This window comes from Cygnus olor, chromosome 8 (genome assembly GCF_009769625.2).
Source record: "Cygnus olor isolate bCygOlo1 chromosome 8, bCygOlo1.pri.v2, whole genome shotgun sequence".
Classification (NCBI taxonomy): Eukaryota; Metazoa; Chordata; class Aves; order Anseriformes; family Anatidae; genus Cygnus; species Cygnus olor.
The window spans coordinates 20,779,503-20,799,494 of NC_049176.1; the positions used below are offsets into that span (position 1 = coordinate 20,779,503).

A 19,992-nucleotide genomic window follows, 5' to 3' on the forward strand; every position below is an offset into this window, starting at 1 on the left:
CTCAGTGTGAGGCCTATTATGACATAAGTCTGTTAGGACTGTTGAGGTTTTTTTTGTGGTATGCACTGATGAGGTAGTGTTTGTGTGTACTTCAAGTCAGAGACTCAAACATGTTGTGAAGTAGTTTTCTATGACACCTCTGTTAAGTCCCTGCTGACCTTGTTTAACACGAGTAAAATAGGAACAGTTTTCTAGTTTTTTTTGTACTGTGCTTTTATAGATGTGTGGGAACCTAGAAGTATGGTACTGTTAGTGGGTCATGCAGGCTTGAAATCCTAAGCCTGTCGTGAGAAAGCAGTCTGTCGCTGATGTCATGAGGTAGGAACATGACTGAACCCAATTTCGGTAGATGAAACTAAACCCCACTAGGTGGTGCAAGCAAATAAATCACCTTGCAAAATACTTCTTGCCAGATTCATAAGTGTGGGGAAAGGGTGTCTTCACTAAGTTAGAGCACAGAGTTTATTTTTACCTTTGTAATTACGTACACCAGTTATTAAAATGCAACACTTAACTGTGTTTTAGACATCTCTTCCAAGATACAAGGAAAAGTGTGTTCTGTTCTTTGCTTAGACTTGCATATCTGCCTTTCTGGCAGCTTAGGCTGGTGTCAGGATGTGTTCTCAGCTGACGTGGTGGCCAATGGAAGAAGTAGCAGAGCTTGCGCTGTGTTGTGCTGTGCTATCAGAAGGGGCTGCTGATATCCTTCTGAGGGGCTTCGTGAGGCATTTTCAGGCTTTCCTTACCTGTCTCTCAGGATCTCTCTCATTACAGTTTATCCTCTGCCAGTTTCACTTTGAATTTGCTTACCTTTGAAGCAGTATTGTGTATGTTCAATTAAAACTACTTACAAGAAAAACAGTAAGTTAAAGTAATGTGCTGTCAATTTATTGTCCCGATAGAAGTGGAGTGAATAAAATTCCAGTAGAAAATAATTTTGAGGTATAATGTATACAGCTGGTCTGTAATGGTTAATGTACTATGTTTATTAGATCAGTGGTTCTATTATGTTTTAAAAAAACAAACAAGACAACCAACAGAAAACCACAAACACCCAAACCTGGAAACACACTTTCATTGTATTCCTGGAGGTGATTATAATACAACATTATCAATTCATGATGTACCAGCTATACCACTGTATTGAATTCAAACTATAGAATCTCTCAGAAATTCAGTCTTACTAGTTTTTCTTTTCTTCCTCCTTCCTGTTAAAAAGATCTCTTGTAGAATGGTGTTTTTTCTAAAGATAAGCTGGCTGGTAGTTGGTTAACAGCTTATTACAGCTGCAAAATATTTAGATTTAAAAAGAAAAAAAATACAAAACACATTCTTGAGATAAGAAGAAATTCCTGGGGCCTTCCACTTATGGAGAGCCATCAGCACTGTCATTTTCTTGTCATAAATCATATTTTACTAGAGTTTATATGGCTTCCCGGCAGACCCCAGGCTGCCAGCTCTCTGAGAAGGTGATGGCATCACGGCTCTGCCATGGTACTGAGGCAACCCCTGCCTGTGCTAAAGGGCGAGTGCTGCAGTGAAAATGTTGTCAGCTGCTTAGCAGTCAGCTTGAGATAGCAGGTGTTCTCCTGTACTGCTGTTTTCCCCACTATATCTATCTTTCGGGCCTTTCTCTCTCAAAGAATACGGTCCATTGCTAAATACTATATTATCATGTTGCAGTCTAGGGCTCTGTAGTAAGACAATGACTGCAGCCATTAAGCAGCTTTCTAGTGAAAGTTGAGTACTTTACAGTGCCGTATATTTACTGAAATGGAAATTTTTCATTTCAAAGTGACTTACATATTCATCAGTTAGGTTGGGTGTGTTTGCTGCATTCACCCTAGCCTTGGTAAATGCAGTAGAAGCAGGTGGTTTTTTTTGTTTGTTTGTTTTAGGAAATAAAGCAGGGAGACATTAAAGTATAAAAAGTAAAGGCAGCAGTACTTGACATAAAAACATCGCATATATAGCCTGTGGCCATGAAGTCTCAATTGACCAACAGCCATACAGCATACATATACTAGCCACAAATAATCAACACATACTGAGTTTTACAATAAGATTTTCTATCTCTATATCTATCTATATCTATCTATCTATTTCTATCTCTATAGATTAGACAAAAAATGCTGCAGAGTTGTTGTATTTAAAATGCAAAAAGATTTTTTTTTTTTTTTAACCTTAGCTTCTTTGGGTAGGGGACCAACATACTCTAATGCTATCATACACTTTTGGTTATCATTAACTCAAAAATCAGAGTAGGATTTGTATTTATATTATGAATGAAGCAGAAGGACTTTATAGTATGTATATTAAAGCACTTTGATATTCATGCTGAAAAAAATGGTGCTTACTGTGTTGGTTACTTACTTAAATTGCAATAACATGTGGGAAGCCCAGCCATGAATGACAATCCGCTGTACCTGAGCAATGAACGTACAGAAGAAAGATACCCACCTGCCACTATGGTGCTTGCGTTCAAAGTAGTCTAACAGTTTTGGTGACAGACTGAACATTCATGGAAACATGAAAGAGAAAACTGTTGATTTAGATAATCAAGTTTGTTTTCCACAAAATGTTTTTACAGTGAAGCTAAAAGGTGCATGATAAAATGTGAACTCGGTCTCTACCTATTTGATAATATATAGCATGTAAAACTTTGTAGGAAGAAATCTTTTGGCTCTTGCCTGTGTTTGTGCTTTCCTTACTTTGGATTTTTTTTTCTTAAACATATTACTGTGCAGTTGGAGTTGTTCCATTGTTTCTGTAACTGTTAGTTATTCCATATGAAGATTGTGAAAGAGAAATCTGGCCTCATTATCTGTACTAGATGAACCAAGAAACTTAATTCTTTCCTCAGTTTCATATTTGCCCTTTTATGCAGATGCTTATGCATATGCACACATTTGCACGGGAATGTGAAGGACCTTAGCAGCATTGGAGACTTTGTTCTTTTATGTAAGGTATACTGAGAGTCTGAAGTGTTAAAATCTGAGAGATTGGCATTTTGGATATTTTTCTGCTTTACGCAGTCTGCTGAGAGTATCTGCTGGTAACATACACTTAACATTCAGATTTACTGATACAATGCTCTGTAGATTGTAAACATTAGCAGGAAATGACTTTTAGATAATGGAAGAACCTACCACTGAGATTATGTTAATAAACCTTGCCAGACACAGGCACAGACTGGAAGATGAGTGGCTGGAAAGCATCTCAGCTGAAGGGGGTCTGGGGGATCTGGAGGTGCTGGTTGACAACAGACTTGACAGGAGCCAGCAGTGTGCCCTGGCAGCCAAGAGGGCAAACTGCATTTTGGGTTGCATTAAACGCAGCACGTCCAGCTGATCAAAAGAGGTGATTCTTCCACTAAATTTTGTGTTGGTGCAGCCTCATTACGACATCGCAAGATTTTTATAAACTAGAGTTCATATCAACATAGGTATGGAAATAAACTAAAATTTATTTTTAAAAAGCTTTTTTGTATTAAGTGTTTTTAGCTCTTTACTGTTGTAAGACAAATAAAACACTACAGAAAATACGAGGTAACTGAACAGGATCATGGTTGTAGCTCACTCAGAGCTGCTTCTGTTCCTGCTTTAACCTTGTCCCTGGGAGACTGCAAAGAGAAAGGGAGCTTATAGCTTGTGGCATGCTCAGATCTACTGCATCTGTCTCGTCCCAGCACGAGGAGAGTGAGGTAATCAGAAATCTGGACTTCTCGGGTGTCTGAGATACTGGATTTTGTGTCAGGTATTTGGATTAGAAACATTAGAACATTAGAAATCTGGGTTGTCCAGCCTACTGTTTGGCTTTGCAGCCAGGGATAACTTGCAAATCCAGGCATATCTGGTAAGGTACAGCTGCAGGTATAGCTGGCAGATGCTGGAACTACTACAGCATTGAATTGCTTGGAAGGATATGGTGTTCTTCTCTCTGTCCTATAGACTTTGGACCTAGTGGCTTGCCTTGATAGGCAGGGGAATTACAAAGTTTGTATGCCTCTTGGCAAGTAGTGTGCCATGTGCTTTGATGCAGGAGTAGTGATCTGACTTGCTGCTGTTTCTGTTCCTGGGAGCAGGGCACCAAAATTATTCTGGCTTAAGTGCTGCAAAATTTGTGAAGTCAGGAAGTTGAGTAGAAACCAGTGGTACGCAGTCATCATCAATATTGCAAGCTGCCTGCAGAGCTACATGAGGAGATTGCTAGCAGATTGAGCAATATTATTATTATTTCTCCTCAATCATTGCCGATGGAGTCCCACGTGAAAGAGTGTGTCTGGCTTTTGGCCTTTCCCTTCAAGAAAGATGCTGAGGCAGAAGAGAGGGCCCACTAGAGGGTTGCCAAGACGGTGAGGACCTAGAGTAACTGACCTGTGTGAGGTGATTGAGAGATCTGGGCTTACTTAGCCTTGTAAAGAGAGGAATTGTAATAGCAGGCTGCAACAGTTTGAAATGCAGGTTTTTTGGTATCAAGGGGCATTGGCTGTGTGTTACAGGCTGGCAAGGTCCAGGTTGTACATGAGGAGTTTGCAGAGTTTAGAGTAGCCTTAGAGCATGTTACAAGGAGAGGTCATAGAGGTTTTGAAGACAAAGCTAGACAAAGCTGTGGCTGACCTGTTCTGATATTGGGAGGATGAACTTGGTAATCTCCAAAAGTCCCTTGGAAACGATACTTCTATAATTTCAGGTGGTTATCTACGTTGATAAATTTGAGTAAATGTGCAAGAAAGTGAAGTAGGAAGCTTGAAATGCAGGGAGGTGTTTTAGAAGAAGTTCTAATGATGGTGTCAAGCAGAGAACAGACATTGCCACTGCTACTTTGACAGATTCTTGTAGCGATCTAAGCAGTCCCATGAGAAATTATAGCTGGATGGTACATTACATGACTCATGAACTGAAAAAACAGAAATATATACTGTAGGTGTAGAAATATTGGGACTTAAAAATGTGTATATTACAGGGTTTTTAGAAAGTGCTTGTTGAAAAGTGTAACAATATAAATAAATGCATACATTCTGTTTAATTTGAACATATGCAGAAAGGAACGGTAGTATTGAACGAAATATTAATTTAACTGATCATGGCCTCTAAGTAATGGAATTGCTATCCTGGCACATTTCCATGTTAATTCTTTGTTTTAAAAATCTTCCTGCTGATTTTTCTGCACTGGCAGGTGTTGTTACAGCCTCAGTTACTAGACATCATAGCAAAAATACACTTCAAACTAAATCAAACATTTGTTCAGCTAGGTGGGAGATGTTCTGTCCTGACTGGTTTGGACCATCAATAAAAGGTCCTCTGATATTGCTGGACTTGTCTGTATAACATGCTCTGAGTTTGGGAAATTTCATGGAGACATTTGTTCTCTTTTCTTCCCCCAGACCTTGCCTGCTGTGGGAACGAATTAATGTTAAGCAAGGAGTACCTACTTTTAGCTGCAGACTCAAATGGTGATTTTCAGTGATGGAGACTTAGCTGGTCTTTCTATTTCCAATTTTTTATTAGCATTTTGTGCTTAGGCAGCATGATCATGTTGAAGTTTTAAATTAATTCAAGAGAGATTTTCTAATTTACCTAAAGTGTGGAATATTTGAGATAACAAAATGAAGCCCTACAGGTCATGTGTTTTCCAGTAGCAGCAAAGTCAGTTCTGCTTAGTTAAGCTAATATTCTTTTTAATTCCCTTCCTGTGTCTTGCCTAAGTATAAAGATAGGAGCAGGAGCTTAAATATAAGAACAGAGAGTCTCTTCAGTGACTAGACATATTTTGACAAAAGTCATTGGCTAGAAAAGGGCAGAGACTATTAATATTGGTCAACCTGCATGTTCAGCTAAAAACACGTTACGGATTTCCATCACCTATTTTTAGGATCTTGGGATGGTTAAGTATATGTAGCTTGACAAAAGTTAATCACCTGAGATTCTTCAGGTAAGAAATTATGTGTGGATCACAGAAATGCAGAGGAACCATTAGTTACAGTCTAGTTTTATACAGTTTATGAAGCAACAGATTAAAGCTCAAGTGTGTCTGGCGACTCTGGAAATGCTAACAGACCTGTTTATGATCGTATCCAACAGAAATCACTGTGCCTTCAGAGACTCCAGGATTAAGTCTGTACGACTAGCTTGGATCAAAATTGTTGACACTTGTTTGAAAAGAAATTAACAGTTTACCGAAAAGTATTTTTGCATTCCCAAGCAATAAGAGGCTTTGCTTCTTTATTCTACAGGAGTTTATCTTCGTAAAGGACAAGTTAAGAAACTTTACTGAAGTAAAATATTTTTCTTTTCAATGCAAGTCATTAGCTTTCTTTTCCCCAGATAATCATAAATCTGATTGTCTAACATTGATTGAATTTTTCATTGCATAAGAGATCACTTTTTTTTTTCCTTTTATTTATTTGTTTTCTTCATACTGTATTGTTCATTGTTCTTTTTAAGCTGCCTTTCACAGTAGGCCACCTGCTGGATTAGGTTCCGCAAGCATCATGAAGTGAAGGTTACTGCATTCAGCTGCCGAAGGATCTTGGTGTACTTGTCCATAATTGTGAAGTACCTGTGTATTTTCACTGTAGACATATCTCCTTCCTCTTTTCATCTTTGAATGCGCACTAAATCGCGTCCCCGTTGAAAGACATGACTTTCAGACTTCATAATAATGAACAGCAAAAGATGCACATTAGCATTCTTAGACAGTCATGCAAAGTCACGCTAGGTAAGCTGCCAGCTGTCCAGCTAACTAAAGCTCAGGACATTGGAAGTGAGTGAAATTGTTTGCGTTATTAGGTATATCAGGTTCTTAGAGGAGCACATCCGCACACACCTGAGGAAAGTGAACAAAGTGCACTCCGAATGTTCTGTTAAATAGTCAAAGAGCAGTGTACATCAGGGGTCTGTCCTGGAACCCGTACTGTTTAATATCTTTATCAACAACATAACATAGTGGGATCTAGTGCACCCTCAGCAAGTTTGCAGATGACACTAAGCTGAGCGGTGCAGTTGATACAACAGAATGAAGGGAAGCCATCCAAGGGACCTGAAGAGAAGGATGTGGGGGTTCTGGTGGGTGAAAAGCTCGACGTGAGCCAGCAGTGTGCTCTTGCAGCCCAGAAGGCCAACTACATCCTGGGCTGCATCAAAAGAGGAGTGGGCAGCAGGTGGATGGAGGTGATTGTCCCCTTCTACTCTGCCCTTGTGAGGCCTCATGTGGAGTCCTGCATCCAGGTTTGGGGCACCCACCCCTAGAAGGGTGTGGATCTGTTAGAAACGGTCCAGAGGAGGGCTACGAAGATGATCAGAGGGCTGGAGCACCTCTCCTATGAAGAAAGGCTGAGGGAGATGGGGCTGTTCAGCCTGAAGAAGAGAAGACTCAGGGGTGACCTGATTGCAGCTTTTCAGTACTTAGAGGGGGCTTATGAAAAAGATGGATGCCATTTTGCTCAGGCAGACAGGACAAGGGGGAATGGTTTTAAATTCAAAGAGGGTGGATTTAGATTAGAGGTCGGGGGAAGCTCTTCACTCAGAGGCGTGGTGATGCAATGGAACAGGTTGCCTAGAGGTTGTGGATGCCCCGTCCCTGGAGATGTTCAAGACCAGGTTGGATGAGGCCCTGGGCAGCCTGATCTAGTGGGTGGCATCCGTTCCTGTGTCAGGGCGGTTGGAGCTAGATGATGTTTAGGGTCCTTCCAACCCAAGCCAATCTATAATTTCTAAGTAATGGAAGAAATTGATACCATAAAGGAGATGTGAGAAAATTCCTTGGGATGATTTTTACTTTTGAGTGTTTGCTTTTATTGTTTGTGACTATGTATGGTGGACATGCCTGTGTAATCTTGTGTTCCATTAAAAAGAGAAGAAAATAATCTATTTGCTCATTTTTTGAGGAAGAGCAGAACTAACAATGTTCTCTTCTGGCATTTTCCATGTAGACTAGTGCTCCTGTTGGTTAAACTTACCCTATTCTTAAGTACATGTGAAGTTAGGACTTAGCAGGTAGATCGAGTACCTGGCATTGATCCAAGGTCTAATTCTTAATTTTCTGTAGTATGGATATGGTAGATAAATTTTTCAATGGCCAATTTTAAAAACTATTCACTCAAACTCGACATAGCCCATTTCAGGCTCTTTTTAATAGGAAACCTAATAACTTCTTCTGATGTGGTGCATAAAGCTCTGGTATTTTGTTTTCTTTTTATTGCCATATGCAAGCACGTTCATGTATTTACAGTCAATAAAGCTATTGGTGCTATTCATGGACTTAAATTAATCATTTCGACCTTTCAACCTGGGATGTGTAACGTAGGCCACTGCAGTGTTATTTGCGTCCTTTGGTCACATACTGACTATCCAATCAGTTGCTGTATTTCTGCTTTTGAGCCACTTTTAGAAGTGGGACAATCTGTTCCAGTATCTTCATTCATAATATTCAGAAGTTTTCTATTGAACAAGCCAGGCTGCAGTTCAGGAGCAGCTTGTCTTGTACATCTGCATCAAATAAAGAAGGTACCCTCACACCCACTTCCTCCTTAATATATTTCTGTCTCTGATAGCCTGTTCTTCTTACCCTGACTAAACACTCTGATTTTGTGTCATTTCTGAGAGGGGTGGTTATATAAGGACTTATCTTCACGGATCAACACTTTCAAAGAGCTTTCAAAGAGGTGCAGTACTGCCTATACATGGGTCATATGCGTGAAAGAACGCGATCTGTTCAAACCAGCAAATCTGAAGACTGTATAGGAAGAAAGAAATGTTAGCCTTATCCCTAGTGCCTCATGCAATTAGCGGATGTTTACATTGCCCAGGGAGCCAGGTTATATGGCTGTGTGGTATAGTTTGTCCTGGTTATCAAGTCTTTTCTCTCCCCTGAAGTGTCCTAACAACCCATTTCTGCCATGAGCAAACCAGTTAGTGATCAAATGCTGTTCTTTTTTTTTCCTTGTATTTTTGCAATACTTGCATGAGATAAAATATATCTAAGCCCTAAAGCCACTGCAGCTATTCCGTGTAGCAGACCATAGGTTGGATTAGCATTTGTGGCAAAATATGCCACTTCTTGATAATAAGGATTTATATTTCTTCAGGACACGTTGACTTAAGAATTTTCCCACAAGAAAGAGCATGTAAATATAAATAACAAATAAGATTTTTCACTAAATATCTTGACACATTTTACTGGATTTAGATTCACTTTCCACAGTTTCTGTTTCATGCTTACTTTCCTCCATCTAAAGGCAGTCACAGTGGCAGCATAAAAATAACTTTCAAATTGAATTTTTCAGGATCTTCCTCTTCTGCTGTCTCCTACTGCTTCCCACTTCTCTTCTGATTTTATGTTTCTTTCTAGTCTTCTCCCTGAAAATCAAGATCTCCTTATGCTTTGCATTATCAGCTGTCAGGCGTGATGCACTATATGCTGATATGCCACTGCGTTAGCTTGCTTTGCCACTGTTGGCAGCACTCTGCTGTCATGCTCAATTGAGACAGAAAGGACCATTTGTTACTGGAAAATTAATTCATAAAAAATTAGTTTTGTTTTCGTAACGGAATTGTTTTGAAAGACATTAAGCATACAAAGAAATCTGCATTGCAACAAATTAGGCTTTAATTTTACAAAGGTTTAAGTGTCAAATATAAATGAACTGAACAGGCCGACTAATTTTGTGAAATTACAGCCTCAAATTGCCTCATATGTGATTTGAGCACAAATTCCATCAACAGAGATGATTTTTTTTTTTTTCCTGGCATAATGTTTTTGAGTAAAAGTGAATGCAGTCCCAGGCACCTGGAAATTGTCTCTGGAAGGAGGACAGTAACCAACTGAATTGTGTCTTGCTGAAAGGGAGAAGCAAGGTCAGGATGGTGGTAATGGACATGATCTTTCTCCTGACCTGTTCTTCTTCCTCCGCCCTGCAAACGAGAGGAGGAAGTAGAACATCCTCTTCTGTGGTGACCTTTTACTCCTTGCTAGTCAGAGCCTTTCTATCCCTTACACGTTTTAGAAGAGGATTGTCTTTTACAGGTAATTCATCCAGCCTCGGAGGCCCAGTGTTAGTGGGCTAGTAATCTTAGGTTCATGTAAAATGCAGTAGCAGTTTAGCAGTAAGTTTTCACATAATTCTTTCATACTCGGTACTGACTGCCTGAATCGTGCCTTTATTTATTTATTTATTTATTTTTTAAATTTGATCCACTTGCAAAGCTGGCCAGGCTAACTAACGTAATTCTCTAATGATGGAATATGGGGCTGCTCTGTACTTGTAAATTAGACAGACGTGGGGACTGTCTTGCCATTGTGACGTTTAATTGTTAGCATAGTCCCTGATGTGAGCTTTGCTCCCCTCAGCTGGCGCTTTCCCAGACGCTGTTTTGCGCATGGCTCGGGCCATAACACTCTGGTGTCCAGAGAAACCAGCTCTGGGTGCAGCTCCCACTTGGGGGTGGGAATTCAGAGATGTAGATGTCAGCTAATGTCATGTTTTTTGATTTTACTGGCAGTGAGCTGTCTCTGTTCTATCTTATTTAAAAGATTATTTAAAATATAGTCAGTGTGCCTGCTTCCAGGGAATTTTAGGCTCCAGTAGCTGCATTTGGCCTTTCCTTAGGACAGACAAGTCTTGAGTTTACTCCGGTTCTTGGAGCTTTCAGGATGGATGGTGTTTCATGGAGGCCTTTCTTATATAGTGTTTTATCCTCAGTGCTGCTTCTAGGATAGCAATTTTTTGTTGCATCATCCACTTTTCAACTCTGTTAGAGGGAATGGCTGTATACAGGTTTTGTTGATAAAATAAAAGAAGCAAAAAGAGAAACAATTTAGAGGAGGTTGCCTTATACCAGCTATATAAGTATTTAGACCAGTAAGCTGGTGCTTGTGAGGGGAAATCAAAAAGGGATATTTGGAGCCTTTGTATGTATATAATTTTCTTCAAAGGAGTTTCTAATAATTGCTTATATCTGTTAAAACTGATAATGAAAGTGGTATTGCTGACTGACATAGTTACACTTGTAGTACTTACCTAGACTGGAACATTTCATTCCATGCTGTAGATGTTTTACAGCACTTGGAAACATTTTCCAAACGAGCTGTATAAGAGTACTTTAAAACTTAGGCCTGGAAGGAAATTCTGGGTCATAAAGTTCAATTTCTGTCTGTCACAGGTACCATCACTTTATGGAAAATTAGATAAATCAAGCAAAAGGTATATTTTTTCTCACAGAACTTTTATTTTTACTTGCTTAAAATACGACAAAGAAACTTCAAGGGATTTTTTTTTTTAGCTAAAAGGAACATTACTACTATTAGATACTCTTAATTTTCAGGAGTGTAAATAGCTATAAACAGTGAACATAATTGCAGCTCATTACTTTGACTCTTGGTCAAAAGCACAAGTAGAAGTGACTGAGATTACTCCTAGAAAAATACGTTGAAATATTCTTATAGTTGATCAAAAAGAAGAGATCTGGGAACAAAATGTTCAGGACAACCTTTATGAAACTATATATATGCATATGAATTTAGGCCAAAAAAATCATTTGTGGTCAGTGAGAACTCGATGTTTTTGGTTGTCTCGATGATCTGCATATTCTTTTCACAGTTAATTTTTGTTAGACTGATCTGAGCATATGGTACTAGGAGGAGGTGGTCTGTTCTTTCACTTGACAAAACGCCTTGCTGTACCTTTAGATGATAGTACTGCAACATCATTATAATGAACGCTACACTACTATTGTCAAATTTGCAAAGACCATTTACTGTGAGTTGTTCTTGCTCTTTATTCAGTAACCTCAAATACCCAAAGTTTATTGATACACTGCTTTATCATACCTGCTAGCTCAAATTAATGACTTGCTGTAGATAAAGGACATACTTTGGCAATGTTTCATATCGCTTTTTTGTCAACACTTTTGAGCTTCCATGCTTTAATTTATGCAGTTTAATATTGAAGATTGAGATGCATGCTCATCCAGTGGAGGAGGCTCATCTGCAGGAGAGAAGAATGAAAACTCTTTTGTTGTCTTGACAGCTAGTACATCACTGGGTATAGAAGAAGCTCATGCCATTTAAGCAAAAACTTTGAGAGAACAGTTCTGAGCTCCTCTTGTAAAATACCTGTGTGTGTGTGTAATTATAGTGTGTATATGGATGTATACACATGTATGCATATATAATGTCTATCTAAATCTTATAATTTGTATATAATATAAAATGTAGTGTAGTTCAATTGACTTGATACTTTTTTTTTGAAAAGCAATTTAGAAAAAAAAAAAAAACAAAACTTGATCTTGAAAGATTCCTGTCAGCCTAATTTCAATGTAAATCTAAATCTACTTTAAAATACATGTTTATACTATTCTTTCCTACCCATTTTTTTAGTAAAGCTTCCTAAGGCTCAAAATCATCTTGGTAATTTTTCTCCTTTTAATCCTTTGACACGTTAAGAAAGGTCTTTGTCTGCAGTTGACAAGGAGGTTGTTTGACTATGCAAAGGGTGCTGACACTGTCTAGACAGAAAACATTGCCAAATATACAAAGTCCTTGATAGAACAGACAAGCTTTTTTATTTCCTGCTAACGTTCAGTTATAGTAATTTTAGCTGTTACTTGCAGCTTCAAATCTTTCATTTTGGGATTTGAGATACATTTTTTTTTCCAGATTTGCATTGTTACTGTAAAGACTGCAGAAATAAGTGTTCAAGATATTAATGAATATTATGTTCTGTGTGCAGTGGTTTACTGTGTCGAACTATGGCTAAGAAATGGGTTTATGTAGCTGGTATCCATATATCAGAGTATTGTGTCAGCTAACAGGCTCCCGGTAGAACAGAAGTCATCTCAAATTCACATTGAATGTACATAGCTAAATAGACAGTGGTATGTTTGCCAGTCAGGTCTCCACAAACAATAGAAAATAGAAAAGAAATGAGTGGAAAGGTACCTTCTGTGCACCACAGATGAATTGCTGAGTCCACTTAAAGCTCCCATGATTCTACTGGACTAAAAAAAAGCAGTATATTTCATGACACGTACCTTCCAGATTACATCTGCAGTTGTTATGTATTTTTTGGAAGGGGAAAAAAAGAAAGGGTGCTTTTTAAAAAGAATCAATGCAACCACCAGTCACCTGAAACAGTAATGGAGAACTTGAGACTGTTTTAAAACAGTTCCAAAAAGATCTGACTACTTAATGGAAAAAAAATAACCAAACAAACACAAAAAGCAAACCAACCCCCCCAAAAAAAACCCAACCCATGGATGCAAATTCTCTTGCAGAATGCAATAAAGAATTGGAAAATCTTTTCAAAATTGGTGACAATTTTTCCAGGTATTTCAACAGAACACAGTGAAATACTTAGTTTGTTGAGTTGTGACCTCTTTGGAGCACAAATCATTATTACTGAAGTTTGGAAAGTAGCATGTTGTGAGTGTAAATTTATCATTGCCATTAATAGTCCTTTCTAAAAAACCCTGTAAATAAATCAGCTGTTTCAGTCAACCAATTTCAATAGTTTAGAGCTTGCTACTTAATTTTTCTTCATTCAGGCTCTTATTTTAACTTAAAAGCATTCCAGACCACAGCAGAAATACAGAAATGGAAAATGGAAGAGATATATGTTTACAGTTCTATCTTTTACCTGTTGAATTAAGTACAGAGAGAGTCTGTAGTTTCTGGCTCTTACCTGGCAGCCAACGTGCAGGCAAAGTAACCCTGCAAGCACACTTACTGGTTTTGACTTGAATACATATAAGTTAGTAACTTGAACCTGGAAAATAATGTCATGGCTACAGTTTTTGTCTGAAAGTAATTATGATTTAACTTTGTAGAAAGGTCTTGTTTTCATAGGGATCTCTTTTCCTTCATTTCTTCTCCTAATACGGAAATTCCTATATTCAGAACTCTTTAAAAGGACTGGTAGAAACTTTGAATGATACTTTGAAAATGTAGCACATGCTGTGTGGTTTCAGTAGAAGAAAGCAGCATGGTTGAAATGTTTAAAACATTTTCATATTAATTTACTGTCATTTAAATATTCTTTTAAGTGAGAGCTTATGGATTCGGCGTTCTCAGTTGTAGCTACAGTTTGTTTGAAGTTTAAAGGGATGTATGATGCATTTTGTTTGTGAAGTATTCTGCTCCTGCAGTTGATGTTCTTTCGCTTGCTCTGAAACCAGTAGTACATGTTACTGTGCTTGCAAATGCACAGACGTTTGTGTTTAACTTATCAGCTGAACACTGATGTGCACTTGCGGCAAAAGGGGAACAGAGTTAATAATCCCTCTTGCCTCTTGAGATGGTCATATTTGAGTTATGTTGTCAGGATTGAGTGAAGAAGCTTGTACTATTAACAGTGCTGAATGTGCTTTGTAAACTCTTAAGACTTCTTTTCTGTGGGGATTTCAATCCAGCTTTCACCAACACATTGTCTAAAACTAAATCTAAAGGCTTTCGTAGGCTTCTGCTGCTTAAATTGGTGGTTTACGTGCTTTGGCTGGGAGAAAATCCACAATGGTACTAGCATTTGTTTATAGTAAACTGAGTATTTCACTCAACTTTGTAAGAAGTATGTTCAGCTAAGCTCTTAAAATAAACTTTTGCTTCATTTTAAGTAAAACTATCTCCTGGATACCAAACTTTTAAAAGTGATATACATGCAACTTTTAAATTGCAGTAATTTAACTTAGTAAACATTGTGCTAACTTTAATAAATGTTAACTTCATTTCTTCCCAGGCTTCCAAAGGATGAATTGGCAACAGAACCGCTAAAATATGCTGATCAACTTCCTGTTGCTCAGATAATACACCAGGTATGCCTTTCTATTTTGAGGATTTTCTTTGAGAAGAAACAACATCTGTAATATTTAAACTGCTTTTCTAGGTCATGCAGAATCAATGTGCTCATGCTGGAGGTATGCAAAAACAACATGTTCTTCTTGTTCAGATGACAGCTATTACCTTATAAAAGGCTTGTTCAGAACATGGCAATGAAACAGTAACTTGCTATATGACACAGTTGTAGCTTCAGAGGTTGCTGTTAAAATTGTTGTGTATTACTGATGTTAAAGTAGAAAAAAATCCATCAATTTAATCTAATTTGCATCCTTATCCAAATCATATTTCCACTCCTAAAAAAAAAGCAGCCAAACTATTGAAATTATTGTTGTGGAATTGTCATGAAGAGTGGGGTGGGAAAACAATCTCCCCACCTGATACGGTTCTGAATGATGTGTTAGCAGCATTTCTGTTTCCAGCTACAGCAGTATCATTATACTTTCTGCTTTCCACAGACTTTTCTGTTTGCTTTTTGGTTTTGCGCAATTGTAAACAGATTGAGACTTTGCCTAGATTGTGCCTACCTACTGCGCTTCTATTTAGAATTAATACTTTTCCATTGATTCAGATGCTCAAATGAGGGATGATGTGGACATCTGAGCTGGGATTGAATAGCAGGCTGCAGTTTTTATTACAGTATGTCTAATTATAGTAAGCCTATGACAAGGAAGAGGAAGAGATCTTTTCTATGAACAAGGTTCTATAGTCCCTTCGGGCTCTTTTCTCAAAGTTCAGGGTCTCTGTCCATCCTGCTGATAGATTAGATGCCGGGACTGTATTTATAAGTCTTTTTTGTGAAGCCTGATTTTTGGCCCTTAGGCGCAGTGGGCTCTGTATTCTTTGCGGAAGGACTGGTCTGGTGACCAAGTAACATCCACAGAACTTGTGATGTACTGTTAAACCTGAGTATTGAGACTTAGCATCTCTTGGTGGTGTTTTAAAGAAAGCAAAAAGACTTTGTTGCGGTCATTTGGAATTTTCTCTGAAAATTTCATTTTTGAACTTTGTTGATGTCAGTCCTGCTTCGGAGACGGATAGCCATAATGTTCCTAAGTCAGGACTGAATAGGTCATATTACTGTTTCCCATGTGGTACCTTGACTGTATGAAATCTTTCAAGTAAACAGGTATACTCTGAACAATTGACCTGAAAGTTGGGGAACATGATGACAGTTCACCATGGGAGACAGAATGGTATAGTCCATTACCTGTCTTGAGACAACGAAAACTTCCAACCTGAAAACTGGAAGCTGATGTTGATCAGGGTAGTAATAAGCCAGAGAGACAATGTTAAATAAAGCTGTGGTTTCAGACTGAGCTGGCTTTGAACACATAAGGATCAACAAGAAGAAATGAAAGTCCACCAAAGTTGCTTTCAAAATCCTATTAGTATTAATTATTGTAGATCTTTCTAAATACCTTTGTCAATCAGTGTTTATAAGCAGTTAAGTTGCTTGCTGCAGGCAGTGCTCATTTTACCTTAAAGGAAACATGAGCTTTATTTTAAAACTTTAAAGTGTACAGGTCTTTTCTGCATCATATAAGCACAGGGGATTTAAAAACTTTTGGCTGAAATCTGCACCTCCAGGAAGAATATCTGATGTGTTCAGAACATGGAAGATTGGAAATCAGGACCAGTTTGTATGTCAGGAACTCCCTGGTGTTGTCAGAGCTTCAAATGACCCAACAGCCTGCAAATGTCACATTTAAAATTCTGTCTTCATGCCTGACTCTCAGCATAAATGAATTAAACAGCAGAGCAGGCAGCCAGTCAATATGCTCTTAACAGTGAGAGTGAGCAATGAAACAGTTTGGGGGTTGTTTGGAATCAGTAAATAGAAACTGCACAGAATGTCGCACCTAGAGAAAAATCTCAAATAGGAAACAGAATTAACCTTTAAGATGGTCGACCAGACGAAATGTCATAGTAATATTTTTACAACATTAGGTGGGTAATAACCAGGAAAGGTTCATTTAGCTACTGTGTATTATACTGCAATAGAATATTGTACTGTGGAAAGGCAAAAATGTGTTTTCTATGTACTCTTATCCGTTTGCTATATCAGATTTACCAGTATAGGCTGTTGTCCACACAAAGCAACAAGTCAGACGTGGCATAACTGCAAATGTCTCTGATGTAGAGAAACAGAAGAAAATGACCATTGTTTAGCTATCATGTCCTGGTTTTGTTTGACATTGATGCTCTTTTTGAGGCTTTAGGTGCTGTAGTCAGCTAAGCATACTGTCCAGCAGTGAGAGTCCTGGTGAATAAGCATTTCTAAGTTTACAGTGTATTGCTTCTGAGGAACCTTTAACAATTGGGACAGAGTGCAAGGACCATGTTAAGTGTATATGAACAAATATATATATATTTTTTTACTTTGAAAGTATAAGAGAAGATAAAAGAACGTGAGTAAAGTCAGTGAATGCTGTATGTGGAGGTAATCTTTGTCCAAACAGTTAATCACTGTCTGAATTATGGGCCTTTGTTTTCATGTAAACCTGTCTATATTTTAGCTCTAGGTAGGAATAAAGACACAGTAAAGATTGCAAATTATTCTGGTGCATAAGACAGAATTTCTATTGTGGCATAAATATACATTAAAGCTTCTAAATGGTAGACAGGTAGCCTCAATCAATATAACGACAAGGTACGTTTTAGTTCTATGTAGTAGCCAACATGGCCACTAACTTTGTCCAAATTTTACTGTAGATTTATATTGCCGAACATTACTAAAACCGTGCACATTTTCCTTGGGCATTTGTATGTAACTTCTAACATTCTCTTCAGTAGTTAATCTCTGTTATTTTAAAAAAATATGCTAACCAATAGAAATTAACTTTTGATTTCTAATCTGATAATTCCACAAAAAAATGTCGTACTTGGTACATCTTAATCTACTTAACAAAAGGAAAAAAAAAAACTAACTGATTTTGGGTCTGATCTTAAACTTTATGGTACTAGTAATTATTTATTATTGTAGCAGTATAAAAAAACCTGAAGAATAAAAACCCTGTGAAATTCAAAGTTTCAGTTCTCATAAATATGTTAAATGCAATGCATTAGACCATGATTAATTAAAAAGACAGATGTGAAGAATGAAATTAAACAGCAGAGTGAAAACAGTTACGTTTAAACTACATACCAAAACCAGACATTATAAATAAAACAGCTTTCTACATTCTGAAAAACAAAAAGGAGAAATGTGTTTAAATGAAGTAAAAAAAAAAAAAAAAAAAAAAAAAAAAAAACTAAGGAATGTAGTTATTAATATAAATTTCTAAAATGGGAAAACTTAAGCTATCAGATGAATACCTACGTAGGACATTTAAATGAGGTTCTTTGGATACATCAGTGCATGCAGTGCTACTACTTAGAATGATTTTATGAATAGTAAGGCCAGAAAAAGGAGAGAGTACTTTAATTTTGCATTTGTCTTTAGTTCAAACAGGTCTAGTGAAAGAACAGGCAAAACTGCATTTGAGAAGATTGTTTTCATATATCATTAAGGATATTCATTGCTGGGCCTCCGATGCAGCACGGTATTTTAATAAAAGTACCTAACTTCAGTGATAGCACTCATGCTCTGAATGTCGCTCTGTGGTAATATATTTTGCCTAACTGGGATTTAGGATATTGAAGAGACTTAAATTGTTACAGGTGTCTTACTGATGGAAGCATGTTTTATTGATGAAAGACATATTTCAGTGGATAAATGCCAGATCTCCTGATGTTGTTATAATTGAAAACAAGATGAAATGGCAAATTCAGACCAGAATCAACTTGTATACTTATTTATTATAGCCCACTGTAAAATATTAAGCAGATAAATTAACATGCTGTTAAAACAGGACAGTATTTCAAGAAAGCTAACTTCTGACCCTTGGCAGGGATTGCATAATTTATTTAATCTTTCACATGGTTTACAGTTGCACATGTACTTAAAATAAAGGGTTCCTGGGTGTTTTCTCATGTAGGGGAATGCATGGGGAAATGTTAGAAATTTTTCTAATTAAATTAAATTGAATTTCCTTTTGCAGGTTTGTTTGTTTTGTACCATTTTAAACCAGTGCACAACTGTAGCTTTTCTCTGTAGAAGGTTAGATGGAAAATGCCTTTTGTAATCTCAGGAGATTACAGGGAGAGCATGCTGACCCTGGTGTGTAAATGTGCTTTTCTATTGCAGATTCCAGCTGAGCAAAGCGTGTGAGCACCGTTTGGGACTACACCATTAGCTTTGCTCAGTTTAGATTCAAGGGACATTAGGGACTTACCCTATCCAGTCCAGCCTGAGGGTATTCACTGGGGTTCACAGTAAGGGAAATGGAATAAGAAATGGAACAAATAAGATGGGAGAGGAATCTTCAGAGCTGTAGAGAAACAGGCTGATGGTCATCAAAGATAACGTGAGTTGCAGTTCTTTGAGTCTTCCAAGAACATCTTAGTTTCCACAGTTTTCTCTGCTTCTGTAAATAGTTTGCCAAAAAGTCCTTTTGGCTTGAAATGTAGTTTTTATTCATTCTTGGAACCTTATTCTCACGTAGTGGAGGTGTGTTAGTTTATTGCATTCATCAATGTTACTACTGTTTCACACTGGTTTAATTGGGAGAGGTTTTCTTTAGCAGCATTTGGCAGAAATTGTTGAAACAGTATTAAGAGAATACAACATGTTGTATAGATTTTTTGGAAGTAATTTTGGTTGTCTGTAACACAATAATTTTAGCTCTTGAGCTTTAATGTTTGTGAATATATTTTAAGTGTTTTTTATGTGGCTTACTGTGTTTGTGAAATGCTGAATATGGAAATGAACACATCACATGCCGATAGGTAGCCTGTAGAGCATACCTTTAACGTTCAGGGATCGCACTGGTGCCTTGTCCCTGTCCTGTAGCTGTCCTTAGGCAGTTATGTTTGAAGGGGGGAATCTTGCACTCAGGCTGGGTCTGTCCTCATGGTGGAGTCGTGGTTCCTTAGTTGTGTTTTATAAAAGTTTTTGGGGATGTTCAAAACTGCAGTCAAGCATACAAAGTGCTCACTAGCACAACAGTAGCACAGGTTTTTATTTTTAATGTAGACCATAATTTTATTTTATGGATAATAATTTATTAAAAAGTTTTAAATTACATTGATAAGTGATACTTGCTTTTTACTGTTTCTTTG

The 19,992-nt window shown here is 37.6% G+C and overlaps 1 protein-coding gene across 4 annotated transcripts in view; it reads left to right on the forward strand.

Annotated features, from left to right (window-relative positions):
* The window catches only part of PIGK (phosphatidylinositol glycan anchor biosynthesis class K), a 72,567-nt gene that overhangs the window by 34,122 nt on the left and 18,453 nt on the right, over nucleotides 1–19,992 (forward strand). For all 4 annotated transcript variants that reach the window (XM_040566099.1, XM_040566102.1, XM_040566101.1 and 1 more), the window contains one exon: nucleotides 14,732–14,807. In XM_040566099.1, coding sequence (XP_040422033.1) covers nucleotides 14,732–14,807 — 76 coding nt within the window. The remainder of the gene's footprint in view (nucleotides 1–14,731; nucleotides 14,808–19,992) is intronic.